The 22,220-nt window shown below is 43.5% G+C and overlaps 1 protein-coding gene across 1 annotated transcript in view; it reads right to left on the reverse strand.

Moving 5' to 3' along the window:
• LOC138965493 (uncharacterized) overlaps positions 1-22,220 on the reverse strand; it is a 106,329-nt gene that overhangs the window by 14,852 nt on the left and 69,257 nt on the right. Inside the window, exons 6-15 of the mRNA XM_070337667.1 lie at positions 21,992-22,143; positions 21,169-21,450; positions 20,477-20,639; positions 17,923-18,132; positions 16,865-17,096; positions 16,060-16,188; positions 14,244-14,776; positions 1,860-1,994; positions 1,403-1,596; positions 501-641 (exon numbers count right to left, since the gene is read on the reverse strand). Of these exons, the coding sequence (XP_070193768.1) occupies positions 501-641; positions 1,403-1,596; positions 1,860-1,994; positions 14,244-14,776; positions 16,060-16,188; positions 16,865-17,096; positions 17,923-18,132; positions 20,477-20,639; positions 21,169-21,450; positions 21,992-22,143 (2,171 nt within the window). The remainder of the gene's footprint in view (positions 1-500; positions 642-1,402; positions 1,597-1,859; positions 1,995-14,243; positions 14,777-16,059; positions 16,189-16,864; positions 17,097-17,922; positions 18,133-20,476; positions 20,640-21,168; positions 21,451-21,991; positions 22,144-22,220) is intronic.

The raw sequence follows: 22,220 nt of genomic DNA on the forward strand, positions 1-22,220 counted from the left end.
AAGCTTCGCTTGACATAAGTATGGTGTCCGTGCAGCTTCTGCCTTTGCTGTTTGTCTCCCTTTGTGTTTGTTTGTTTGTACGTCCTGAAGAAGCTCACAGTGCGAACATTTGACATGTTTCTGTGGGTGCTGTAACTGTATCGGTGCTGTACCTGTATCGGTGCTGTATCTGTATCGGTGAGTACACAATTATCTTGTTTTTCAACTTTACGCTTTACATGGTAAACAACTTCAAAAGATTCAGATCAAATCTGCACTTCGAAAAATGAGCACACATGCATGTGCACTGCTTTTCTCATACAGAGAGAAAAAAAAACTGTAACCAATTTGAACCTGTAAATGTGTTAATTCACTTATTACTGTTATGGTACAATGTTCTGACAGTACTATCGAAACCTTCTTCCGCATTGTAACACGCATGGAGGGGGGGGGGGGGGGGGGGGGGGGGAGGGGGGGGGAGAGGGTGTGTCTTAACAAGGGGGTTCCACTGCACTGCTTACATCTGTGTCCATGAGCGTGTAGACATACAGCTCCTCCAGGATGGAGGTGTAGTTGCTGAGATGATCGTTGCCCAGACTGGCCGGGTTTGACGTCAGGTCGTTGAGCGCGTTCAGTCTCCTCGAGGCCTCGAGCAGGCCAAGCTGCACGACACAGGCAACATGTGGAGACACAGGCAACATGTGGAGAGACAGGCAACATGTGGAGACACAGGCAACATGTGGAGAGACAGGCAACATGTGGAGACACAGGCAACATGTGGAGAAAACAAATTCCCAAACCAGATAGACTGCTAACGTTCCAGAATTCAGAATAAAAAAAACCAAGAATCATGGGTAGCTGGACCGTTAACTTATTGACAAAATTAAAGTTTTATGTTGTAATTGTTATGTTTTGTTTTGTCCATAATTCAACGTTCCGATAATAAACCTACAATTCGTGTTTGATTGATGAGGGTAATGTTGGCAATCTGTCCTGGGTACTCTTCGATTCGCACACCCCCTTCTTCCCGTACCCAACACAAACCTCACTGCAGTCTCCGTCGTCCCCGTCCCCCTTCTTCCCGTACCCAACACAAACCTCACTGCAGTCGCCGTCGTCCCCGTCCCCCTTCTTCCCGTACCCAACACAAACCTCACTGCAGTCTCCGTCGTCCCCGTCCCCCTTCTTACCGTACCCAACACAAACCTCACTGCAGTCTCCGTCGTCCCCCCCCCCCCTTCTTCCCGTACCCAACACAAACCTCACTGCAGTCTCCGTCGTCCCCGTCCCCCTTCTTCCCGTACCCAACACAAACCTCTCTGCAGTCTCCGTCTTCCCCCTCCCCCTTCTTCCCGTACCCAACACAAACCTCACTGCAGTCTCCGTCGTCCCCCTCCCCCTTCTTCCCGCACCCAACACAAACCTCACTGCAGTCTCCGTCGTCCAACTTCCCCCACACGGCGTCGTTCAGACCAAGAGAGTCACACTTTCGTGTAGCGTTACTGACGTCACTGCCTCCTCCGTAGGGACACGTCACAATGGCCGTCTCCCCTGCGAACACTTGGGGCCAGGCAAACCGCCCTTTCTTGGAGGACACCGTTTGTTTCGCTCTGCAAGCTGTGGGAGCAAAGAAGTAAAATGTGAAAGTGAAAGTGAGATGGGCACAGACATGACAGTACTGATTTTAAGCCACGGGTGGTAGTCGTAGTAGTAGATGTAACGTACATTCTGCCATCAGGTGGGCTTGCGTTTTTGCCGACTTCGGACGCCAAACTACATCTCTTACTTCAGTTTTTCTCTCATCATTTTGATACAAAGCGAGGATGAAGACTATTGAGAAAACACTCAACACAATTAATAAATGAAAGAGCACAAATTACCAGGTTTGCAGTCAGGTAGGTCCCATCCGTTCTGACAAACACAGCGGTAGGTAGTGGGTCCGTCTGCCTTGCAAAGAAAGCCGTCTTTGCAGGGACTGGAGTCACACACGGACACAGCTTTCTCGCACCTCGATCCTGAAAACATTGAAAACAAGATGAAATACACATTAATGACATTGAAAATAAGACTGCCAGAATGCCTTTTTGATATGATTTAATACCCAGGGAATGTTCCTTGGAATTCTCAACTTTAATTTTCTTTAAAGAATAAGCAATGAAGACACAATTTGGAGAAGTTTCATTGTGACTATAAAGTTGAGGAGTCCAAGGGACATTCCCTGGGGTTAATTTAGAAACACTTGCAATGATGAACTCGAGATTCTCAATAATTAAGTGAATGTTAAAAGTAGCCCAATTCTGTTCATCGAAGTTTTGTTCTCCAGTGTTGGCAATCTTTCATTACGGTGGTGACCCAACATGTGCTGTTTCCAAGCAGACAGTTCAACAGTCTGAGCAGTCTTTATGTACATGGTCTTTGACTTATTTAGCCTCGATAAAAATATAAAATAAAGACAAAAAGAAAGAACACATACAAAATAAAGAGGATTCAATAACACGGTCTACTCGAATATTTCTTTTAGAAAATGATAAAACTCAGTCGAACAATCAGCTGTACAATTCAGATGCATACACGAATTTCAAACCTATTCGAAACAAAACTACACACATTTCTTCAAATCAAAGAAAATGACCAAAGCGGAACAAATGGAAAAGAAATATAACCCTTTACGATTCGAAGGTATGGGGACACACACGCCCATGCACACAGGCACTCACACACACGCATAGACTCACTCGCATGTACGAACGCATATACATGCACACACACACACACACACACACACACACACACACACACACACACACACACACACACACACACACACACACACACACACACACACACACACACACACACACACACACACACACACAAATATACGAAATAAAAAAATTAGGAGAACAGAACTTTTTGAACAATGAGAAAGGAAAGCCACATGAAAACAATACAAAAACCAGTCTTAACATCTTCCAGCAGCCTAACGCTCAAAGAGAACCTTGCAAAAGAAGGAAGAAGGCTGCTTTTTTAGGGGTGGGGGGTGGGGGGAAAGTTTTGACAAGGGCGGAAACATAGTGTATGCATATTGACAACGACCGACGCAGAACAGCCCTCCGAATCAGCCACTTTCACCTAGCCATACAAACACCTCGCCACGTGATACCCCTAGTTGCAATGCCAGTCTCTGATAGCCACTTTCACCTAGCCATACAAACACCTCGCCACGTGATACCCCTAGTTACAATGCCAGTCTCTGTTCGGCCACTTTCACAAAGCCATACAAACACCTCGCCACGTGATACCCCTAGTTACAATGCCAGTCTCTGATCAGCCACTTTCACCTAGCCATGCAAACACCTCGCCACGTGATACCCCTAGTTACAATCCCAGTCTCTGATCAGCCACTTTCACCCAGCCATACAAACACCTCGCCACGTGATACCCCTAGTTACATTGCCAGTCTCTGATCAGCCACTTTCACCTAGCCATACAAACACCTCGCCACGTGATACCCCTAGTTACAATGCCAGTTTCTGATAGCCACTTTCACCTAGCCATACAAACACCTCGCCACGTGATACCCCTAGTTACAATGCCAGTCTCTGATCAGCCACTTTCACCTAGCCATACAAACACCTCGCCACGTGATACCCCTAGTTACAATGCCAGTCTCTGATCAGCCACTTTCACCTTGCCATACAAACACCTCGCCACGTGATACCCCTAGTTACAATGCCAGTCTCTGATCAGCCACTTTCACCTAGCCATACAAACACCTCGCCACGTGATACCCCTAGTTACAATGCCAGTCTCTGATCAGCCACTTTCACCTAGCCATACAAACACCTGGCCACGTGATACCTCTAGTTACAATGCCAGTCTCTGATAGCCACTTTCACCTAGCCATACAAACACCTCCCCACGTGATACCCCTAGTTACAATGCTAGTCTCTGATCAGCCACTTTCACCTAGCCATACAAACACCTCGCCACGTGATACCCCTAGTTACAATGCCAGTCTCTGATCAGCCACTTTCACCTAGCCATACAAACACCTCGCCACGTGATACCCCTTGTTACAATGCCAGTCTCTGATCAGCCACTTTCACCTAGCCATGCAAACACCTAGCCACGTGATACCCCAAGTTACAATGCCAGTCTCTGATCAGCCACTTTCACCTAGCCATACAAACACCTCGCCACGTGATACCCCTAGTTACAATGCCAGTCTCTGATCAATCAATCAATCAATCAATCAATATGAAGCTTATATAGCGCGTATTCCGTGGGTACAGTTCTAAGCGCTTGTCGAAGACTTTTCAACACAGGACTAACAAAGAAACTAACATCTTCAGACGGACACGAACCCTATCACACACTAGCAAACCCTGGTAAACATACAACAAACAACTGTTTAACAACAATGTACACATCAATAGCTAGGTCCAAACAAAATAATATTAAGCACTTTCACCTAGCCATACAAACACCTCACCACGTGATAACCCTAGTTACAATGCCAGTCTCTGATCAGCCACTTTCACCTAGCCATACAAACACCTCGCCACGTGATAACCGTAGTTACAATGCCAGTCTCTGATCAGCCACTTTCACCTAGCCATACACACACCTGGCCACGTGATACCCCTAGTTACAATGCCAGTCTCTGATAGCCACTTTCACCTAGCCATACAAACACCTCGCCACGTGATACCCCTAGTTACAATGCCAGTCTCTGATAGCCACTTTCACCTAGCCATACAAACACCTCGCCACGTGATACCCCTAGTTACAATGCCAGTCTCTGATAGCCACTTTCACCTAGCCATACAAACACCTCGCCACGTGATACCCCTAGTTACAATGCCAGTCTCTGATAGCCACTTTCACCTAGCCATACAAACACCTCGCCACGTGATACCTCTAGTTACAATGCCAGTCTCTAATCAGCCACTTTCACCTAGCCATACACACACCTGGCCACGTGATACCCCTAGTTACAATGCCAGTCTCTGATAGCCACTTTCACCTAGCCATACAAACACCTCGCCACGTGATACCCCTAGTTACAATGCCAGTCTCTGATCAGCCACTTTCACCTAGCCATACAAACACCTCACCACGTGATACCCCTAGTTACAATGCCAGTCTCTGATCAGCCACTTTCACCTAGCCACGTGATACCCCTTTCACCTAGCCATACAAACACATCGCCACGTGATACCCCAGTCTCTGATCAGCCACTTTCACCTAGCCATACAAACACATCGCCACGTGATACCCCTAGTTACAATGCCAGTCTCTGATCAGCCACTTTCACCTAGCCATACAAACACATCGCCACGTGATACCCCTAGTTACAATGCCAGTCTCTGATAGCCACTTTCACCTAGCCATACAAACACCTTGCCACGTGATACCCGTAGTTACAATCCCAGTCTCTGATAGCCACTTTCACCTTGCCAAACACATCGCCACGTGATACCCCTAGTTACAATGCCAGTCTCTGATAGCCTGATAAGAAACATAACAGAAACACGACAGAAGAGAGACACAGAAAGACAATGCAGGGTGGAGCTAGGGGTATTCCTATACTCTCTGAATAAACGAAGAAAGACATTGTCAACACGGGACTAACAAAGAAACTAACATCTACAGACGGACACGAACCCTATCACACACTAGCAAACCCTGGTAAACATACAACAAACAACTGTTTAACAACAATGTACACATCAATAGCTAGGTCCAAACAAAATAATATTAAGCACTTTCACCTAGCCATACAAACACCTCGCCACGTGATACCCCTAGTTACAATGCCAGTCTCTGATCCAAAGTATTACCCAAAGTATGGATTAATTGGATTGAAAATAAACATATTATTGTCCAGATGGATAAGCAATTGTTTGATGGTAGCCTGTATATGATAAAAATAAGGCAAATACGAAAAATGATAGAAAAGAAAAGTGTAGATACTGCTGTAGAAAAACCTTGTGTATATAATTTTTGGTTGAGGAAGTTTGGTGTACAAGTAGATAAGGAAATTTGGACACTTGCCCATGTTTCCAAAGAAGTGAGGTTAAGAGAATTGCAATGGAAAATCTTACATAACATATATCCAACAAATATTTTATTATGTAAAATGCAAGTCAGGGAGAATAACAGATGTTGTATTTGTTGGACGGAAGTTGATTTTGTTGAACATTTCTTTTATGAGTGCATACCGGTAAAGTTGTTTTGGACGAAGATAGAAAACTGGATAGAGGAAAAGGCTGGATTGAGGGTTAATTTTAAGATGCAGGATATAATATTTGGCTATCAAGACACAAGTTGTTGTAAAAAGATGAGAAATTTTGTAAATCACGTAATATTAATTGGGAAAATGTGTATTAGTATTTTTAGAAAGACAACTTGTCAGGGATCAGTGTTCGTAATTTTCGAGTTTCAAATATTAAGTAGAAAATTTGATTTGTAAATATAAGGAATATTTCCATTGTAAAGAGAAAATGTCCATGTCTCGTGAGTGTAATAGACCTCTATGTTGGAGTTAAAAAAAAGAAGAAAAAGACCAATGAAGAAGGATGCTCACCGCCTATTTACAAGAAAAAAAGACAGAAAAAAAAAAAAAAGAAAAAAAAAAGGAAAGAAAAAAGAGAGAAGAAAACAAGGAAGGGTTGAAGCAGCCTGCATGCAACTGAGGTCAAAAAAAAAAAAAAAAAAAAAAAAAAAAAAAAAGATTAGTTGAAAGAAAGAAAGAAAGAAAGAAAGAAAGAAAGTTAGGTACTTTTTTTAATTATTTTATTATTTTGTTTTATTGTAACAGACCCATGTGATAATTAAGTAAACATGTAAGGCAATATTTGATGGTGATACACTTATGAGTTATTTCTAATATGCTGACTGTTAGCAAATGATAACAGGCATGTCGAGAAAAAAAGATATCAAGCATCAGCCTTTTAGGCGAATGCTGATATCGTTTGTGAGACATGACTGTTATCATTTGCTAACTGTCCGCATATTAGAAATAACGGTTTTATTACCGTTTAATTCGACCAAAACAAATTTCGAAGCGACCCCGCGAATTAGACAGAACAGCCAAAATTGGAACTTGAGCGCTCCTACCTGATTATGCCTGTCAGTCAAAGAATTCTCGTGACCTGGGTCAGCCAATCAGAGTAATACTCCTGACGTGATGAATATTCACAGATCAAATGCGTTTGACACACAACAATCTCACAAGATAAACCATGTTCAACATGCGTTTCGGTTGCTTCGCTTTTCTTGTTGAATAGAGAGCGACAGATTTAGAACCGACTCAAGACGGATGGGAAATGACGTAAAGATACATTTGACGTAACGCGCGTGACGCAATTGCACTTGATTTTCCGAACTTAGGTAATTTAGATTTCAAGTGAGCGGGTCGGCATTTCACATTCAGAGGATGGGCGGTACCTTGCTTTTCCGTAAAACACCCACCGACAAAACTCGCTTATCGGTATTTTTGTAGATAAAGAAAGTATTATCTGACAGCATTTGAAGTGTCATTCTGTAGAATAAATCACGCTGATATTGTTGATTTAAATTTTTAATTTGTTTTGTCAATTTTTAGCTTGATAAACAAAAAGGGTCCCTGCCTGAACGTTATAACATTTAACAGGTCACCTAGAATCCGTCCTGATTGGTCAAAAAGCCATATAGGGCACTGAATTGGTAATAAATCAAGATAAATCAGCTAATCTAATACGGTATTGTGATGTTATAAAATGTATATTACAATAGTGTTGACACCGCACTGAGTAAGGGTCAGTTGCAATAGGTGCGCCTGTTAATACAATAATGTTATTCTCCTGTAGTTTTATGTGAATCGTTTGAATGATCTTGTAATTTTTATTTCGATGTGTATTCTATAATCGTTGACAGGCAGGTTAGACGTGTCGAAGACAATTTTCCGTTTTAATGTATTCATTAATGGACAATAAAGTTGTTATTGTTATTGTTATTGTTATTGTTAAGTAAGAAAGTAAGAAAAAGGGAAGGAAGGAAGGAAGAAAGAAAGAATAAACCAGTGAAACATAAACAGAACGAGGAAAAAAAATAGCAGAAAGAAGACAGGATACGAAAAAATAAATAAAAGAAGAAAGTAAGAAAGGCGGAAAGTGAAAGTACAGAAGAGAAAAAAGAAAAAGACACAGAAGAACGAGAACCGCAAGGAGTGGTTCAACCTAACACTTCTAACAACGAGAACCGCAAGGGGTGGTTCAACCTAACACTTCTAACAACGAGAACCGCAAGGAGTGGTTCAACCTAACACTTCTAACAACGAGAACCGCAAGGAGTGGTTCAACCTAACACTTCTAACAACGAGAACCGCAAGGAGTGGTTCAACCTAACACTTCTAACAACGAGAACCGCAAGGAGTGGTTCAACCTAACACTTCTAACAACGAGAACCGCAAGGAGTGGTTCAACCCAACACTTCTAACAACGAGAACCGCAAGGAGTGGTTCAACCTAACACTTCTAACAACGAGAACCGCAAGGAGTGGTTCAACCTAACACTTCTAACAACGAGAACCGCAAGGAGTGGTTCAACCTAACACTTCTAACAACGAGAACCGCAAGGAGTGGTTCAACCTAACACTTCTAACAACGAGAACCGCAAGGAGTGGTTCAACCTAACACTTCTAACAACGAGAACCGCAAGGAGTGGTTCAATTTAACACTTCTAACAACGCCGTCTTGTCAAATTTCCAACAATGTACCTAACACGTTTTTATCGGGCACTCCACACTTAACACACTTTTCCTTAAAAATAAAATAAAAATCAGACCACCCTAAAAACCCATTTTCGGCCCCCGCTGATCTTCCTCCTTTGTTCGCAAATCTCTACAACGAAACGAAACACCTGCCGGTGCCGCAAACGACAGCTCGTATAAACTGAGGCGCCTAAACATCAAACGAAACCGACAGCAAATTGCAACAGGTAAAGCTACCCTACTTCTCGTGCGAACTATCTTGAAGATCACCTGGTATTTGTTCAGACTTTGACACGGAACAAGAGCATCTTTCCACTTTGACTCACACCAAATACAAACAGCCTGGCTGCTTCCTCTGCATAACAATTTAAGTGTCACACCAAATACAAACAGCCTGGCTGCTTCCTCTGCATAACAATTCAAGTGTCACACCAAATACAAACAGCCTAGCTGCTTCCTCTGCATAACAATTCAAGTGTCACACCAAATACAAACAGCCTGGCTGCTTCCTCTGCATAACAATTTAAGTGTCACACCAAATACAAACAGCCTAGCTGCTTCCTCTGCATAACAATTCAAGTGTGACACCAAATACAAACAGCCTGGCTGCTTCCTCTGCATAACAATTCAAGTGTGACACCAAATACAAACAGCCTGGCTGCTTCCTCTGCATAACAATTTAAGTGTGACACCAAATACAAACAGCCTGGCTGCTTCCTCTGCATAACAATTCAAGTGTCACACCAAATACAAACAGCCTGGCTGCTTCCTCTGCATAACAATTCAAGTGTGACACCAAATACAAACAGCCTGGCTGCTTCCTCTGCATAACAATTTAAGTGTGACACCAAATACAAACAGCCTGGCTGCTTCCTCTGCATAACAATTCAAGTGTGACACCAAATACAAACAGCCTGGCTGCTTCCTCTGCATAACAATTCAAGTGTGACACCAAATACAAACAGCCTGGCTGCTTCCTCTGCATAACAATTCAAGTGTCACACCAAATACAAACAGCCTGGCTGCTTCCTCTGCATAACAATTCAAGTGTGACACCAAATACAAACAGCCTGGCTGCTTCCTCTGCATAACAATTTAAGTGTGACACCAAATACAAACAGCCTGGCTGCTTCCTCTGCATAACAATTCAAGTGTGACACCAAATACAAACAGCCTGGCTGCTTCCTCTGCATAACAATTCAAGTGTGACACCAAATACAAACAGCCTGGCTGCTTCCTCTGCATAACAATTTAAGTGTGACACCAAATACAAACAGCCTGGCTGCTTCCTCTGCATAACAATTCAAGTGTCACACCAAATACAAACAGCCTGGCTGCTTCCTCTGCATAACAATTCAAGTGTCACACCAAATACAAACAGCCTGGCTGCTTCCTCTGCATAACAATTTAAGTGTGACACCAAATACAAACAGCCTGGCTGCTTCCTCTGCATAACAATTCAAGTGTGACACCAAATACAAACAGCCTGGCTGCTTCCTCTGCATAACAATTCAAGTGTGACACCAAATACAAACAGCCTAGCTGCTTCCTCTGCATAACAATTCAAGTGTCACACCAAATACAAACAGCCTGGCTGCTTCCTCTCCATAACAATTCAAGTGTGACACCAAATACAAACAGCCTAGCTGCTTCCTCTGCATAACAATTCAAGTGTCACACCAAATACAAACAGCCTGGCTGCTTCCTCTACATAACAATTCAAGTGTCACAGCAAATACAAACAGCCTGGCTGCTTCCTCTGCATAACAATTCAAGTGTGACACCAAATACAAACAGCCTGGCTGCTTCCTCTCCATAACAATTCAAGTGTGACACCAAATACAAACAGCCTGGCTGCTTCCTCTGCATAACAATTCAAGTGTCACACCAAATACAAACAGCCTGGCTGCTTCCTCTGTATAACAATTCAAGTCAATAGACGAATTCCGAAAATAAGTCTGTCGGGTTTGTATGAGTTGTGGAAGAGTGAGTACCCTTGCGTTTCCTCTGATAAACAGTGGAGGGGCCAATCACAAGCGAGGGGTGTGTCGAAAATACGTTGACGTTCAATTCAATATTTATTTCGATAGAACTTTATTGTCTGAATGTAAAACTTGTTTTTCGGATTGTATACACAAATATTACGTCGCGTAAAAACACAGTCCTTACATAAGAATGACAAGGACAGCAGGACAGCAGGTCGTTGTTGGTGCGTGTAAAAACACAGTCCTTACATAAGAATGACAAGGACAGCAGGACAGCAGGTCGTTGTTGGTGCGTGTAAAAACACAGTCCTTACATAAGAATGACAAGGACAGCAGGACAGCAGGTCGTTGTTGGTGCGTGTAAAAACACAGTCCTTACATAAGAATGACAAGGACAGCAGGACAGCAGGTCGTTGTTGGTGCGTGTAAAAACACAGTCCTTACATAAGAATGACAAGGACAGCAGGACAGCAGGTCGTTGTTGGTGAGTGTAAAAACACAGTCCTTACATAAGAATGACAAGGAAAGCAGGACAGCAGGTCGTTGTTGGTGAGTGTAAAAACACAGTCCTTACATAAGAATGACAAGGACAGCAGGACAGCAGGTCGTTGTTGGTGAGTGTAAAAACACAGTCCTTACATAAGAATGACAAGGACAGCAGGACAGCAGGTCGTTGTTGGTGAGTGTAAAAACACAGTCCTTACATAAGAATGACAAGGAAAGCAGGACAGCATGTCATTGTTGGTGAGTGTAAAAGTGCTGCTACCCCATGCACAAGCCTAAGGGGAGCTATGGTAATTTAGAAACCGGTTTGCACGGGAAGGAAGGGTTCTTTAAACAAAAAAACGAGGCTGACAGCGCCATGCAACAGTTTAACCATAGTTGTCAGTTAGTCTAGGGGGGTGCAAGAAAGAAGTGTTTATGTGAGCGTTAGATCGGGTGCTTTGTTTGAAACTTTCTGTCAAATAAAAGACACCGTTCGGCTCCTTAACAAATAATTCTGTAAAGTGGGGTGGAATGCATAGAACGAGAACTTCAAAGGAGATTCTTTAATTACACTCGGTGAAGACAATACACAGATCTCTCTGTTGACTTTTTGTCTATTCAGCACTTTCTTGTTGCGTCTTGATTGGAGTACAAACGAATTCCACTTGAACTGGTGACGGTTATACTGCAAACACTGAGAAGAGCTAAACACGCCTAGTGTGCAACATCTATACCAGAACTTACTTCAACTTGAACTGGTGACGGTTATACTGCAAACACTGAGAAGAGCTAAACACGCCTAGTGTGCAACATCTATACCAGAACTTACTTCAACTTGAACTGGTGACGGTTATACTGCAAACACTGAGAAGAGCTAAACACGCCTAGTGTGCAACATCTATACCAGAACTTACTTCAACTTGAACTGGTGACGGTTATACTGCACACACTGAGAAGAGCTAAACACGCCTAGTGTGCAACATCTATACCAGAACTTACTTCAACTTGAAACGGTGAGAAGAGCTAAACACGCCCAGTGTGCAACATCTATACCAGAACTTACTTCAACTTGAAACGGTGAGAAGAGCTAAACACGCCTAGTGTGCAACATCTATACCAGAACTTACTTCAACTTGAAACGGTGAGAAGAGCTAAACACGCCTAGTGTGCAACATCTATACCAGAACTTACTTCAACTTGAAACGGTGAGAAGAGCTAAACACGCCGAGTGTGCAACATCTATACCAGAACTTACTTCAACTTGAAACGGTGAGAAGAGCTAAACACGCCTAGTGTGCAACATCTATACCAGAACTTACTTCAACTTGAAACGGTGAGAAGAGCTAAACACGCCGAGTGTGCAACATCTATACCAGAACTTACTTCAACTTGAAACGGTGAGAAGAGCTAAACACGCCGAGTGTGCAACATCTATAACACAACGTACTTCAACTTGAAACGGTGAGAAGAGCTAAACACGCCGAGTGTGCAACATCTATACCAGAACTTACTTCAACTTAAAACGGTGAGAATGAAGCCACCCTTTCACTTTCAGATGTAAGCGAATCGAAAAGCTTTCAAGAGGATGAGGCATGGAAAAAATGTGGACTCGAAGAAGGAAATATTTAAGTTGTTATTCGGAAAGCAGTACATTTGCTCAAGTTATGCCTTCTGTCGGGTGCATCACACGGATAGGATTAAACAAAAAGTTAGTTGTTAATAATTTTATTTACATTTTGAAATAAGACAATACTGGAATAAAACTATTAGTTTAAAACTTTACAGACGTATTTTGAAACCGCTTGTTGGGAGTTTGCAAGAGTAGGGAGAAGGGACGATCGAATAGACTGCTAGCCTTTAAAATAAATTTATGGAAGGTTTATTTTAGACAACATGAAACATTGACAAGTATGTCAACCAAATTTTCTTTACAGTGGACAGACGGACAAACAGTTATGAGATAAATAAATAAATAAAATAACTTGTCTGAGTAATCTTTGAATTCGACTTCAAGATGGTGAGACCGTTTGGTCGACGCACTTGTGAATATCTGTTCGGCAGACTGCGACATGGGTACATTAGTCCGAGCCTGCAGACATTTGCTTTAATTCCCTCGGAGAAAAAAGAACGCCATGGCAACTTATGTTTAGAATACGCAATCACGGATTCAGGACAACAACCCCCCCCCCCTTTCACTTTCAGATGTAAGCTTTCAGAATCTCATACAAGCTGCTTATGTCAACAGACGAATTCCGAAATGACCAGCGACGGGAGTGTCTGAAACACGTGCTCCCGTCCACGTATCTCCTGTTTGGCACAGGTCTCTCTGCCGTCCACGTATCTCCTGTTTGGCACAGGTCTCTCTGCCGTCCACGTATCTCCTGTTTGGCACAGGTCTCTCTGCCGTCCACGTATCTCCTGTTTGGCACAGGTCTCTCTGCCGTCCACGTATCTCCTGTTTGGCACAGGTCTCTCTGCCGTCCACGTATCTCCTGTTTGGCACAGGTCTCTCTGCCGTCCACGTATCTCCTGTTTGGCACAGGTCTCTCTGCCGTCCACGTATCTCCTGTTTGGCACAGGTCTCTCTGCCGTCCACGTATCTCCTGTTTGGCACAGGTCTCTCTGCCGTCCACGTATCTCCTGTTTGGCACAGGTCTCTCTGCCGTCCACGTATCTCCTGTTTGGCACAGGTCTCTCTGCCGTCCACGTATCTCCTGTTTGGCACAGGTCTCTCTGCCGTCCACGTATCTCCTGTTTGGCACAGGTCTCTCTGCCGTCCACGTATCTCCTGTTTGGCACAGGTCTCTCTGCCGTCCACGTATCTCCTGTTTGGCACAGGTCTCTCTGCCGTCCACGTATCTCCTGTTTGGCACAGGTCTCTCTGCCGTCCACGTATCTCCTGTTTGGCACAGGTCTCTCTGCCGTCCACGTATCTCCTGTTTGGCACAGGTCTCTCTGCCACCACCCATACAAACCCGACGAGGTATTTCCGAAAATCGTCTATTAAGATCTAGAGAATAGTCTGATAACCCTTACCTGTAAACCCCGGAGGGCAGACGCACACTCCCTTCTGGCAGTCCCCGTTGTTGAGACACTGCACGTTGTCACACGCGGACTTGGGCGGAATCTCACATCTCTCCCCCGTGTAGCCCGCATCGCAGTGACACTTGAACAAGAACTCTTCGTTCAACGTCACATCCTTTAAAAACTCCACCGACGTTCTGTTCACACTCTCACACGAACCACCGTTGCAGGAATTCCCGCCATTCCCTCCGTCGAAGCAAGGGTCCCGGATCTGACAAAAGTATCCCAGAAATCCCTCCGCGCATGCGCAGCGAGGCGATCCGCCGGTGATTAGATCCGGTACGCAGGATCCGCCGTTGGAGCAAGGGTGTACGTTGCAGGAGGCTTCCTGTTCGCAGCGCTGTCCTGAAAAGCCTGGCGCGCACGTGCAGCTGTAGACTGTGTCGGTCTGGTTGTGGCAGGTGGCGCCGTTGAGACAGGGGGAGGAGAAACAAGGATCCAAGTTCTGACACCGGTCACCGTGGTGGCCGTTGATGCAGTCACACCTGGAGAGTCGAGGGATAACAGTAATGTGGAATCTCTCTCCAATCCAAACACAGATAGACTGCTAACGTTCCAACATTCAGAATCAATAAAACAAGAACTGTAGGTTGTTTGAACCTTTACTTGTTGACAAAACAAAACGTTACATTTAAGGTCCGTCGATTTACATTTACATTGAATTTAAAGTTTTGCTTTGTCAACCATTAAACGTTCCAATAATCTACAATAAACTCCACAATCGGACCACCACTGAGCGATAAAGTGCGACAGGGCCAATAGCAAAGGGAGACATATATTTCTCATCCCACCTGACCGACCCACCCCCAATCCCAACCTCGATATTTTCCTTAAAACAGTACGTCATGTCAATGAAAACTGTATTGCTGAATAAATCAAACACATGCATGCACTAAAAAGAAAAGATGTCTTAATTTCCTTGAAAACGATCATATACAGCACTACAGATACGGCCAGACTTGTAGCTGGGATACAAAGCATCTTTCCTCTTGACACAAAGCATATTTCCTCTTGATACAAAGCATAATTTCCTCTTGATACAAAGCATCTTTCCTCTTGATACAAAGCATCTTTCCTCTTGATACAAAGCATCTTTCCTCTTGATACAAAGCATCTTTCCTCTTGATACAAAGCATATTTCCTCTTGATACAAAGCATCTTTCCTCTTGGATCAACAACATACACACAATCGACAGCCTTATTACATTTCATGCATAATAGGAATGTTTGGCCAAATTAACTTCTTTAACGGACACCCCTGTAAGCCTGCAAAACTACCTGAGTAAAAAAGCAAACAAACAACAACACAAACAAAACCAACCACAACCACAACAAAACAACAACAACAACAACAACAACAACAAAGAGCTATTCTTCAAAAGCAGCAGTCGGACTGTTGATTTTGTTGAAGTGTCAAAGTGGCTGAATGGTCTCGTCTTCGTTGCAAGTGTCAAAGTGGCTGAAGTGTCTCGTCTTTGTTGCAAGTGTCAAAGTGGCTGAATGGTCTCGTCTTTGTTGCAAGTGTCAAAGTGGCTGAATGGTCTCGTTCTATGTAAGTTTGAAATTGTATGCATGACCTTGTTGCAGGAAGACACCTTTAAACGCTGATAACAAATTCAAAATGCTAAAAATGGGTTAAAAGAGAAGTCGAAGAAGAAGAAGAAGAAGAAGAAGAAGAAGAAGAAGAAGAAGAAAAAGAAGAAGAAGAAGAAGAAGAAGGAGGAAAGCGGAAGGAGCAATACATCAACCATATTCAGACCAAGCTAACCAGAAAGAGGAGTCGGTGGTGTTGTAGCAAAAGCCCCCATTCAAACATAACTCCTGATTCCCGGAAATGACGTCACATGGGTTAAACTTAGAGCAGTCACTCTCATAATAACCAGGCGGACAACGACAACTGCAAAGAAAAAACAAAAAAACAATCATGCGTGTCAGACTCTGACGTCACAAGGAGAAGACAAAAACATCGAACAATCATGCATGGTTGACGCACACCATGGGATGACACAACCATACAAATACAAGAGTCATGCATGTCTGAAGTACGACAGAGAATGATTAAAAACAACAAGAAGAAGCTACTTAAAAAGTGGCTTTTCACAGACCAAACACTTGAATTATGATTACGCCAGGTGTTTTGTAAACAGGTATCATTTGAAAACGGCCACCTTCTCACGGATTCAATAGAGTTAAGGTGAATTAAAATATCAATGGCTTTACCATGCCCTGGGGAAAACAGTTCTATTCATTCAGTACCGGTACGACTGGCCATTTTTACAATTTCTTTGATATATTTTAAATTCTAAGTGTGAAAATACTCAAAATATCCGATACACGCAAACACTTAAGGCCTTGTAGGATCATGCCATTTCCGATCATCACCATGCTCAGATGCAAAGAAGAAACAAAGACCAAATAATGTGATGGAAACACATACTGACATCGTATCAATCACCTGAAGAAGAACATTTAAACAAATAAATAATTAAAAACAATTAAATTAGAAAAGGGGGAATGATAATATGGAGCTAAAGAAAAGCCCCCCAAAACCAATGCCCTCATGCAGCGCTCACCTGAATGTGTTCGGAGGTGTGTTCTGACAGGTGGCGCCGTTCTGACAGATGTCCAGACGACAGGTGTCAGGAAACTCGCAACGCAGCCCCCTCCAGGCCGCGTAGCACTGACACTCGTAGGGCAGGTCCCCCTCCTCCCGGTCCTGAGGGGGGGTCTGGCTGCAGTTGCCGTGACTGTTGCACGGGTTGGTCAGGCACGGGTTGTACTCCTCGCACTTTGGCCCGTAGAACCCTGCACACAGATGTTAACAGAATGTTAAAACTTGATTCTATAGGGTTGGCCAGGTAGTAGTCAATACTCTAGCCCTGAGGACCTAGGTATTAACTAAATGTTAAAACTTGATTATATAGGGTTGGCCAGCTAGTACTAAGTAGTCAATACTCTGGCACTGAGGACCTAGGTATTATAACTAAATGTTAAAACTTGATTATATAGTGTTGGCCAGGTAGTAGTCAATACTCTTGCACTGAGGACCTATGTATTAACTAAATGTTAAAACTTGATTATATAGGGTTGGCCAGGTAGTACTAAGTAGTCAATACTCTGGCACTGAGGACCTAGGTATTATAACTAAATGTTAAAACTTGATTATATAGTGTTGGCCAGGTAGTAGTCAATACTCTTGCACTGAGAACCTATGTATTAACTAAATGTTAAAACTTGATTATATAGGGCTGGTCAGGTGGTAAAATATTCTAAAGGCTTGGTCGGGTAGTCCTGAAGAATCCTGCACATAGATATTAACTGAATGTTAAAATTTGATTCCTTCGGGTTGGTCGGGTAGTACTGAAGAATCCTGCACATAGATATGAACTGAATATTAAAATGTTCTTCAGTACGGTTGGTAAGGTAGTCCTGAAGAATCCCGCTTAGAGAAAATAACTGAATGTTTAAATTTGCTTCTATAGGGTTGGCTAGGTAGTCCTGAAGAGTCCTGCACACAGATATTAACTGAATGCTAAAACTTGATTATAATAGGATTGGCCGGAAGAATCCTCCACAGAAATAGCTGAATGTACCCACGGATACACCGTTGCACACTCACACACATGCTTACCTTTATGACAGTCACACAGAGGCATCGAGTCGTCCATATTGCATGTGCCGTTGCTACAGGGGTTCTCATTGCAACGGTTAAAGTGTTGACACTCGTTGCCATGGAAAGAAGGGAGGCACGTGCAGTTGTAGATCCCGTGGTCCATCATGTGACACGTGGCGTTGTTCTTGCAAGCCAGTTGACAGGCGTTGAACACCTCGCAGAATGGACCTGAAGAAAAAGTTTGAAAAAGTTACAGATTATTCCAAATTCAATCGTGGAAACTCCAATAAAAACAACCACCCCACGAATATTATGCTTATGGAACGCTCAATTGACAAAACCAAAAAAATCATTGTACACGCAAGCACACGACTAAGTGCGCACGGAAAAGATCATGTAATCCATGTCAGAGTTCGGTGGGTTATGGAAACACGAAAATACCCAGCATGCTGCCATTGGCTGCCTGAATGGCGGGGTTAAAACGGTCATACACGTAAAAGTCCACTGCAAAAACATGAGTGTACGTGGGAGTTTCAGCCCATGAACAAAGAAGAAGAAGAGATTGGAAGTAGAACGTCGATATATTAATTTTGAAGGTGACGAAGAAGAAACCAAACAGGAAAAATAATGTTGATGCAAAGACTAACACGTATCCTTGGTTGTCAACTTTACCCCGTCAAACATGGCAAGAAGCAAACTCTTAACATATTCCAGACAAATCTAAAGTTATTTGAGGAATCCGGTCAGCATGACACACACAGAGAGTGAGTGAGTGCTTTATCGAAACCGTTTATGATCTGATCTGCCGTGTATACGGTCTGATGTGTGGATGACGAGTGACTTGTGTTTGCAATGCTTACTTTCACTTGCTCTCTTATTTCTGCTGAAGCTTAACTCAACGTCCAATAACACAAACTTCTTACAAGATCACCATTTGCCTGAGGGAGCGGAAAACGTAACATCGAAATTGTGACTCTTCTTGTGTAGCCTTTGAGAGGAATCGTTTCCTCGTTTGCCTGTCTTGTGAACATCCCCTGTGACCTCAATGTTTCGGAATGTAAGATACAGGGGGGGCTTTACCAAAGAACGTTTATTTTGTTATTTACTAACAAGCTCGATTCAGTTGGTGACAAGATGGTTTCAGTTTGTTACATTCATCAGAGCAAACATTTGAGCAACACAAGTTCTACTATTTAATTTTCATTTTTGACATACTCCTCCGTGCTTCAAAGCGGAGGACTTAGTCTAGAATAATGCAGCGATCTTACAGCTACGTTGGTCGATTTTTCGACCCGACCATTCTGGAAGACAAGCACCCTCCCTGTCCCCACTCCCCCCTCCCTCGGGCTCCCCTGCAATATATACATCTTAGATCGGTGTCTTGGTCAACTACATCTTATCTTAGATTGGTGTCTTGGTCAACTACATCTTAGATTGGAGTCTTGGTCAACTACAGTCTTGGTCAACTACAGTCTTGGTCAACTACAGTCTTGGTCAACCACAGTCTTAGTCAACTACAGTCTTGGTCAACTACAGTCTTGGTCAACCACAGTCTTGGTCAACTACAGTCTTGGTCAACCACAGTCTTGGTCAACTACAGTCTTGGTCAACTACAGTCTTGGTCAACCACAGTCTTGGTCAACCACAGTCTTGGTCAACTACAGTCTTGGTCAACTACAGTCTTGGTCAACTACAGTCTTGGTCAACCACAGTCTTGGTCAACTACAGTCTTGGTCAACCACAGTCTTGGTCAACCACAGTCTTGGTCAACTACAGTCTTGGTCAACCACAGTCTTGGTCAACCACAGTCTTGGTCAACTACAGTCTTGGTCAACCACAGTCTTGGTCAACCACAGTCTTGGTCAACTACAGTCTTGGTCAACCACAGTCTTGGTCAACTACAGTCTTGGTCAACTACAGTCTTGGTCAACTACAGTCTTGGTCAACCACAGTCTTGGTCAACTACACTCTTGGTCAACCACAGTCTTGGTCAACTACAGTCTTGGTCAACTACAGTCTTGGTCAACCACAGTCTTGGTCAACTACAGTCTTGGTCAACCACAGTCTTGGTCAACTACAGTCTTGGTCAACTACAGTCTTGGTCAACCACAGTCTTGGTCAACCACAGTCTTGGTCAACTACAGTCTTGGTCAACTACAGTCTTGGTCAACCACAGTCTTGGTCAACTACAGTCTTGGTCAACCACAGTCTTGGTCAACTACAGTCTTGGTCAACTACAGTCTTGGTCAACTACAGTCTTGGTCAACCACAGTCTTGGTCAACTACCGTCTTGGTCAACCACAGTCTTGGTCAACTACAGTCTTGGTCAACTACAGTCTTGGTCAACCACAGTGGAGCCCCTCTTTTAAGACCCGCTGATTTAAGACTCCCCCCTTTTTAAGACCGTACATTTTCACATCTTATGTTCTTAATCTCTGTAAAGTTTCCCCCAATTTCAGACTCCCTCCTTTATAAGACCCGATTTTCTCAGATTTGTGAAGGTCTTAAAAGCGGGAAGGTTGTGGGGGGGAGGTGTCCACTGTATTGTGATTACACTTTGTATCACCCCTACCTGTAAAATCGGGCGGGCATGCGCAGACAAAGGTGTTGTTTCCGGTACTCTGGCACGTGCCGTTGTGCTGACATTGTTGGTCCAACTCGCAGATGTCAATTTCACCACATCTATCCCCGTAGTAGCCCCGGTAACAGGAACAGCTAAATGTTGTGTCAGATGTCTGCAACACAGAGTGAATAGAGTGTAACTGCATCTTGGGGCTATCACAGTCTGTGGCTACACACATGTGGGGGCTATAACTGCGTCTTCTACACACATTTGGAGGATATCACTGCGTCTGACATATATACAGGCAAGGTGACACAGTAGTGTTGCTGTTTGTTGCGTGTGGCCGATAGATCCAATGTGCGAGGGACACAATGGCGCTTTAGATCAGCTCAGCCATCCCCCCCCCCTCCACACACACAGAGACCCAACTGCAGTGATTTCTTGTTAACAACGCAGTAGTGTCTTCACTCTCAACTAATGGAGCGTTGGGACGAAATGTCACAACAGATGTGTTTTCAATGTTTTCGTGTGAAGTTGGCTTGCGAACTTCTGAGACAACTTTTCGCGGACAAAAATTGGTTCAAAGTTGGTTTTGCGGAGAGCACTTGCGGTTGTGTCAAAGTTCTGTGTGTTTTTGTTGTGAATGTTTTACGAAGTGTGTATGGAAGTTGTGTCTAAACATGCAGTCATTGTGACCTTACCGCAATACATTCTCCCCCTTCGCCACACCGGGAGGGATAGCAGGGGGCGGGTTTCGAGCAGTCCTGGCCCCGAAAGTAGTCCGGGCACGCGCAGGAATACGTCCCATTGGAGTGCATCCGGCAAACTCCATCGTTCTGGCAGGCTTCTGACACAGCGCACACGTTCAAGTGTTGACAGATCTGGCCAAAGAAGCTCTCAGGACAGTCGCACGTGTAGTCCTGGTGGCCCTTAAAGGTACACACGCCGTTGTTTTGACAGGGAAACATTACGCACAGGTCCGCCTGGAAAGTAACAAAAACGCATTGGTGAGATAGTTATTCAGAAATGATATAATATTATAGTTAAAATAATTGATTAAACGCCCCAAAATGATGTGCTTCGCAACCTTGAACAAATGTTTGTTTGGTTTGTTTGTTTGCTTAACGCCCAGCCGACCACGAAGGGCCATATCAGGGCGGTTTGAACAAATGTACTACTACTACTACTACTACTACTACTACTATACTACTACTACTACTACTACTACTACTACTACTACTACTACTACTACTACTAATAACAATTCCGTCGCGATATAACCTTCGTGGTTGAAAACGACGTTAAACACCAAATAAAGAAAGAAAGAAATAACAATTCGCAACGAGAGCTTAAATAGCGCGACCCACGAAGACTCGTGCTCTCCGCGCTTTGCATATTAACTATGAAGAAAACACACTAGTTTAACACTGAATGAATATAAACAATAACATACAAACCTTAATATAACAGAAAAAGTAGAACACAAAACTTTGGACAAAAGTATAAATCAATCAATTATCTTACCTGAGTACAGTTCTCCCCCTGCCAGCCGTTTGTACAATTACAGGTGTAATCCAACCCCCAGTCTGGTCCCATCACACAGTCAGCCCCGTTCTCACAGGGGTGCAGAAAGTTGCACGCTGCAAACTTCTTTTCCAAGCAGTCTATAGAAAAACCTGCCACCGACAAAGTAGAGGATATTCATGTTGAAGTTTGTACGTGTTGATGATATGACATCATCAACCTCGCCGGC

This window comes from Littorina saxatilis, linkage group LG4 (assembly GCF_037325665.1).
Source record: "Littorina saxatilis isolate snail1 linkage group LG4, US_GU_Lsax_2.0, whole genome shotgun sequence".
Lineage (NCBI taxonomy): Eukaryota > Metazoa > Mollusca > Gastropoda > Littorinimorpha > Littorinidae > Littorina > Littorina saxatilis.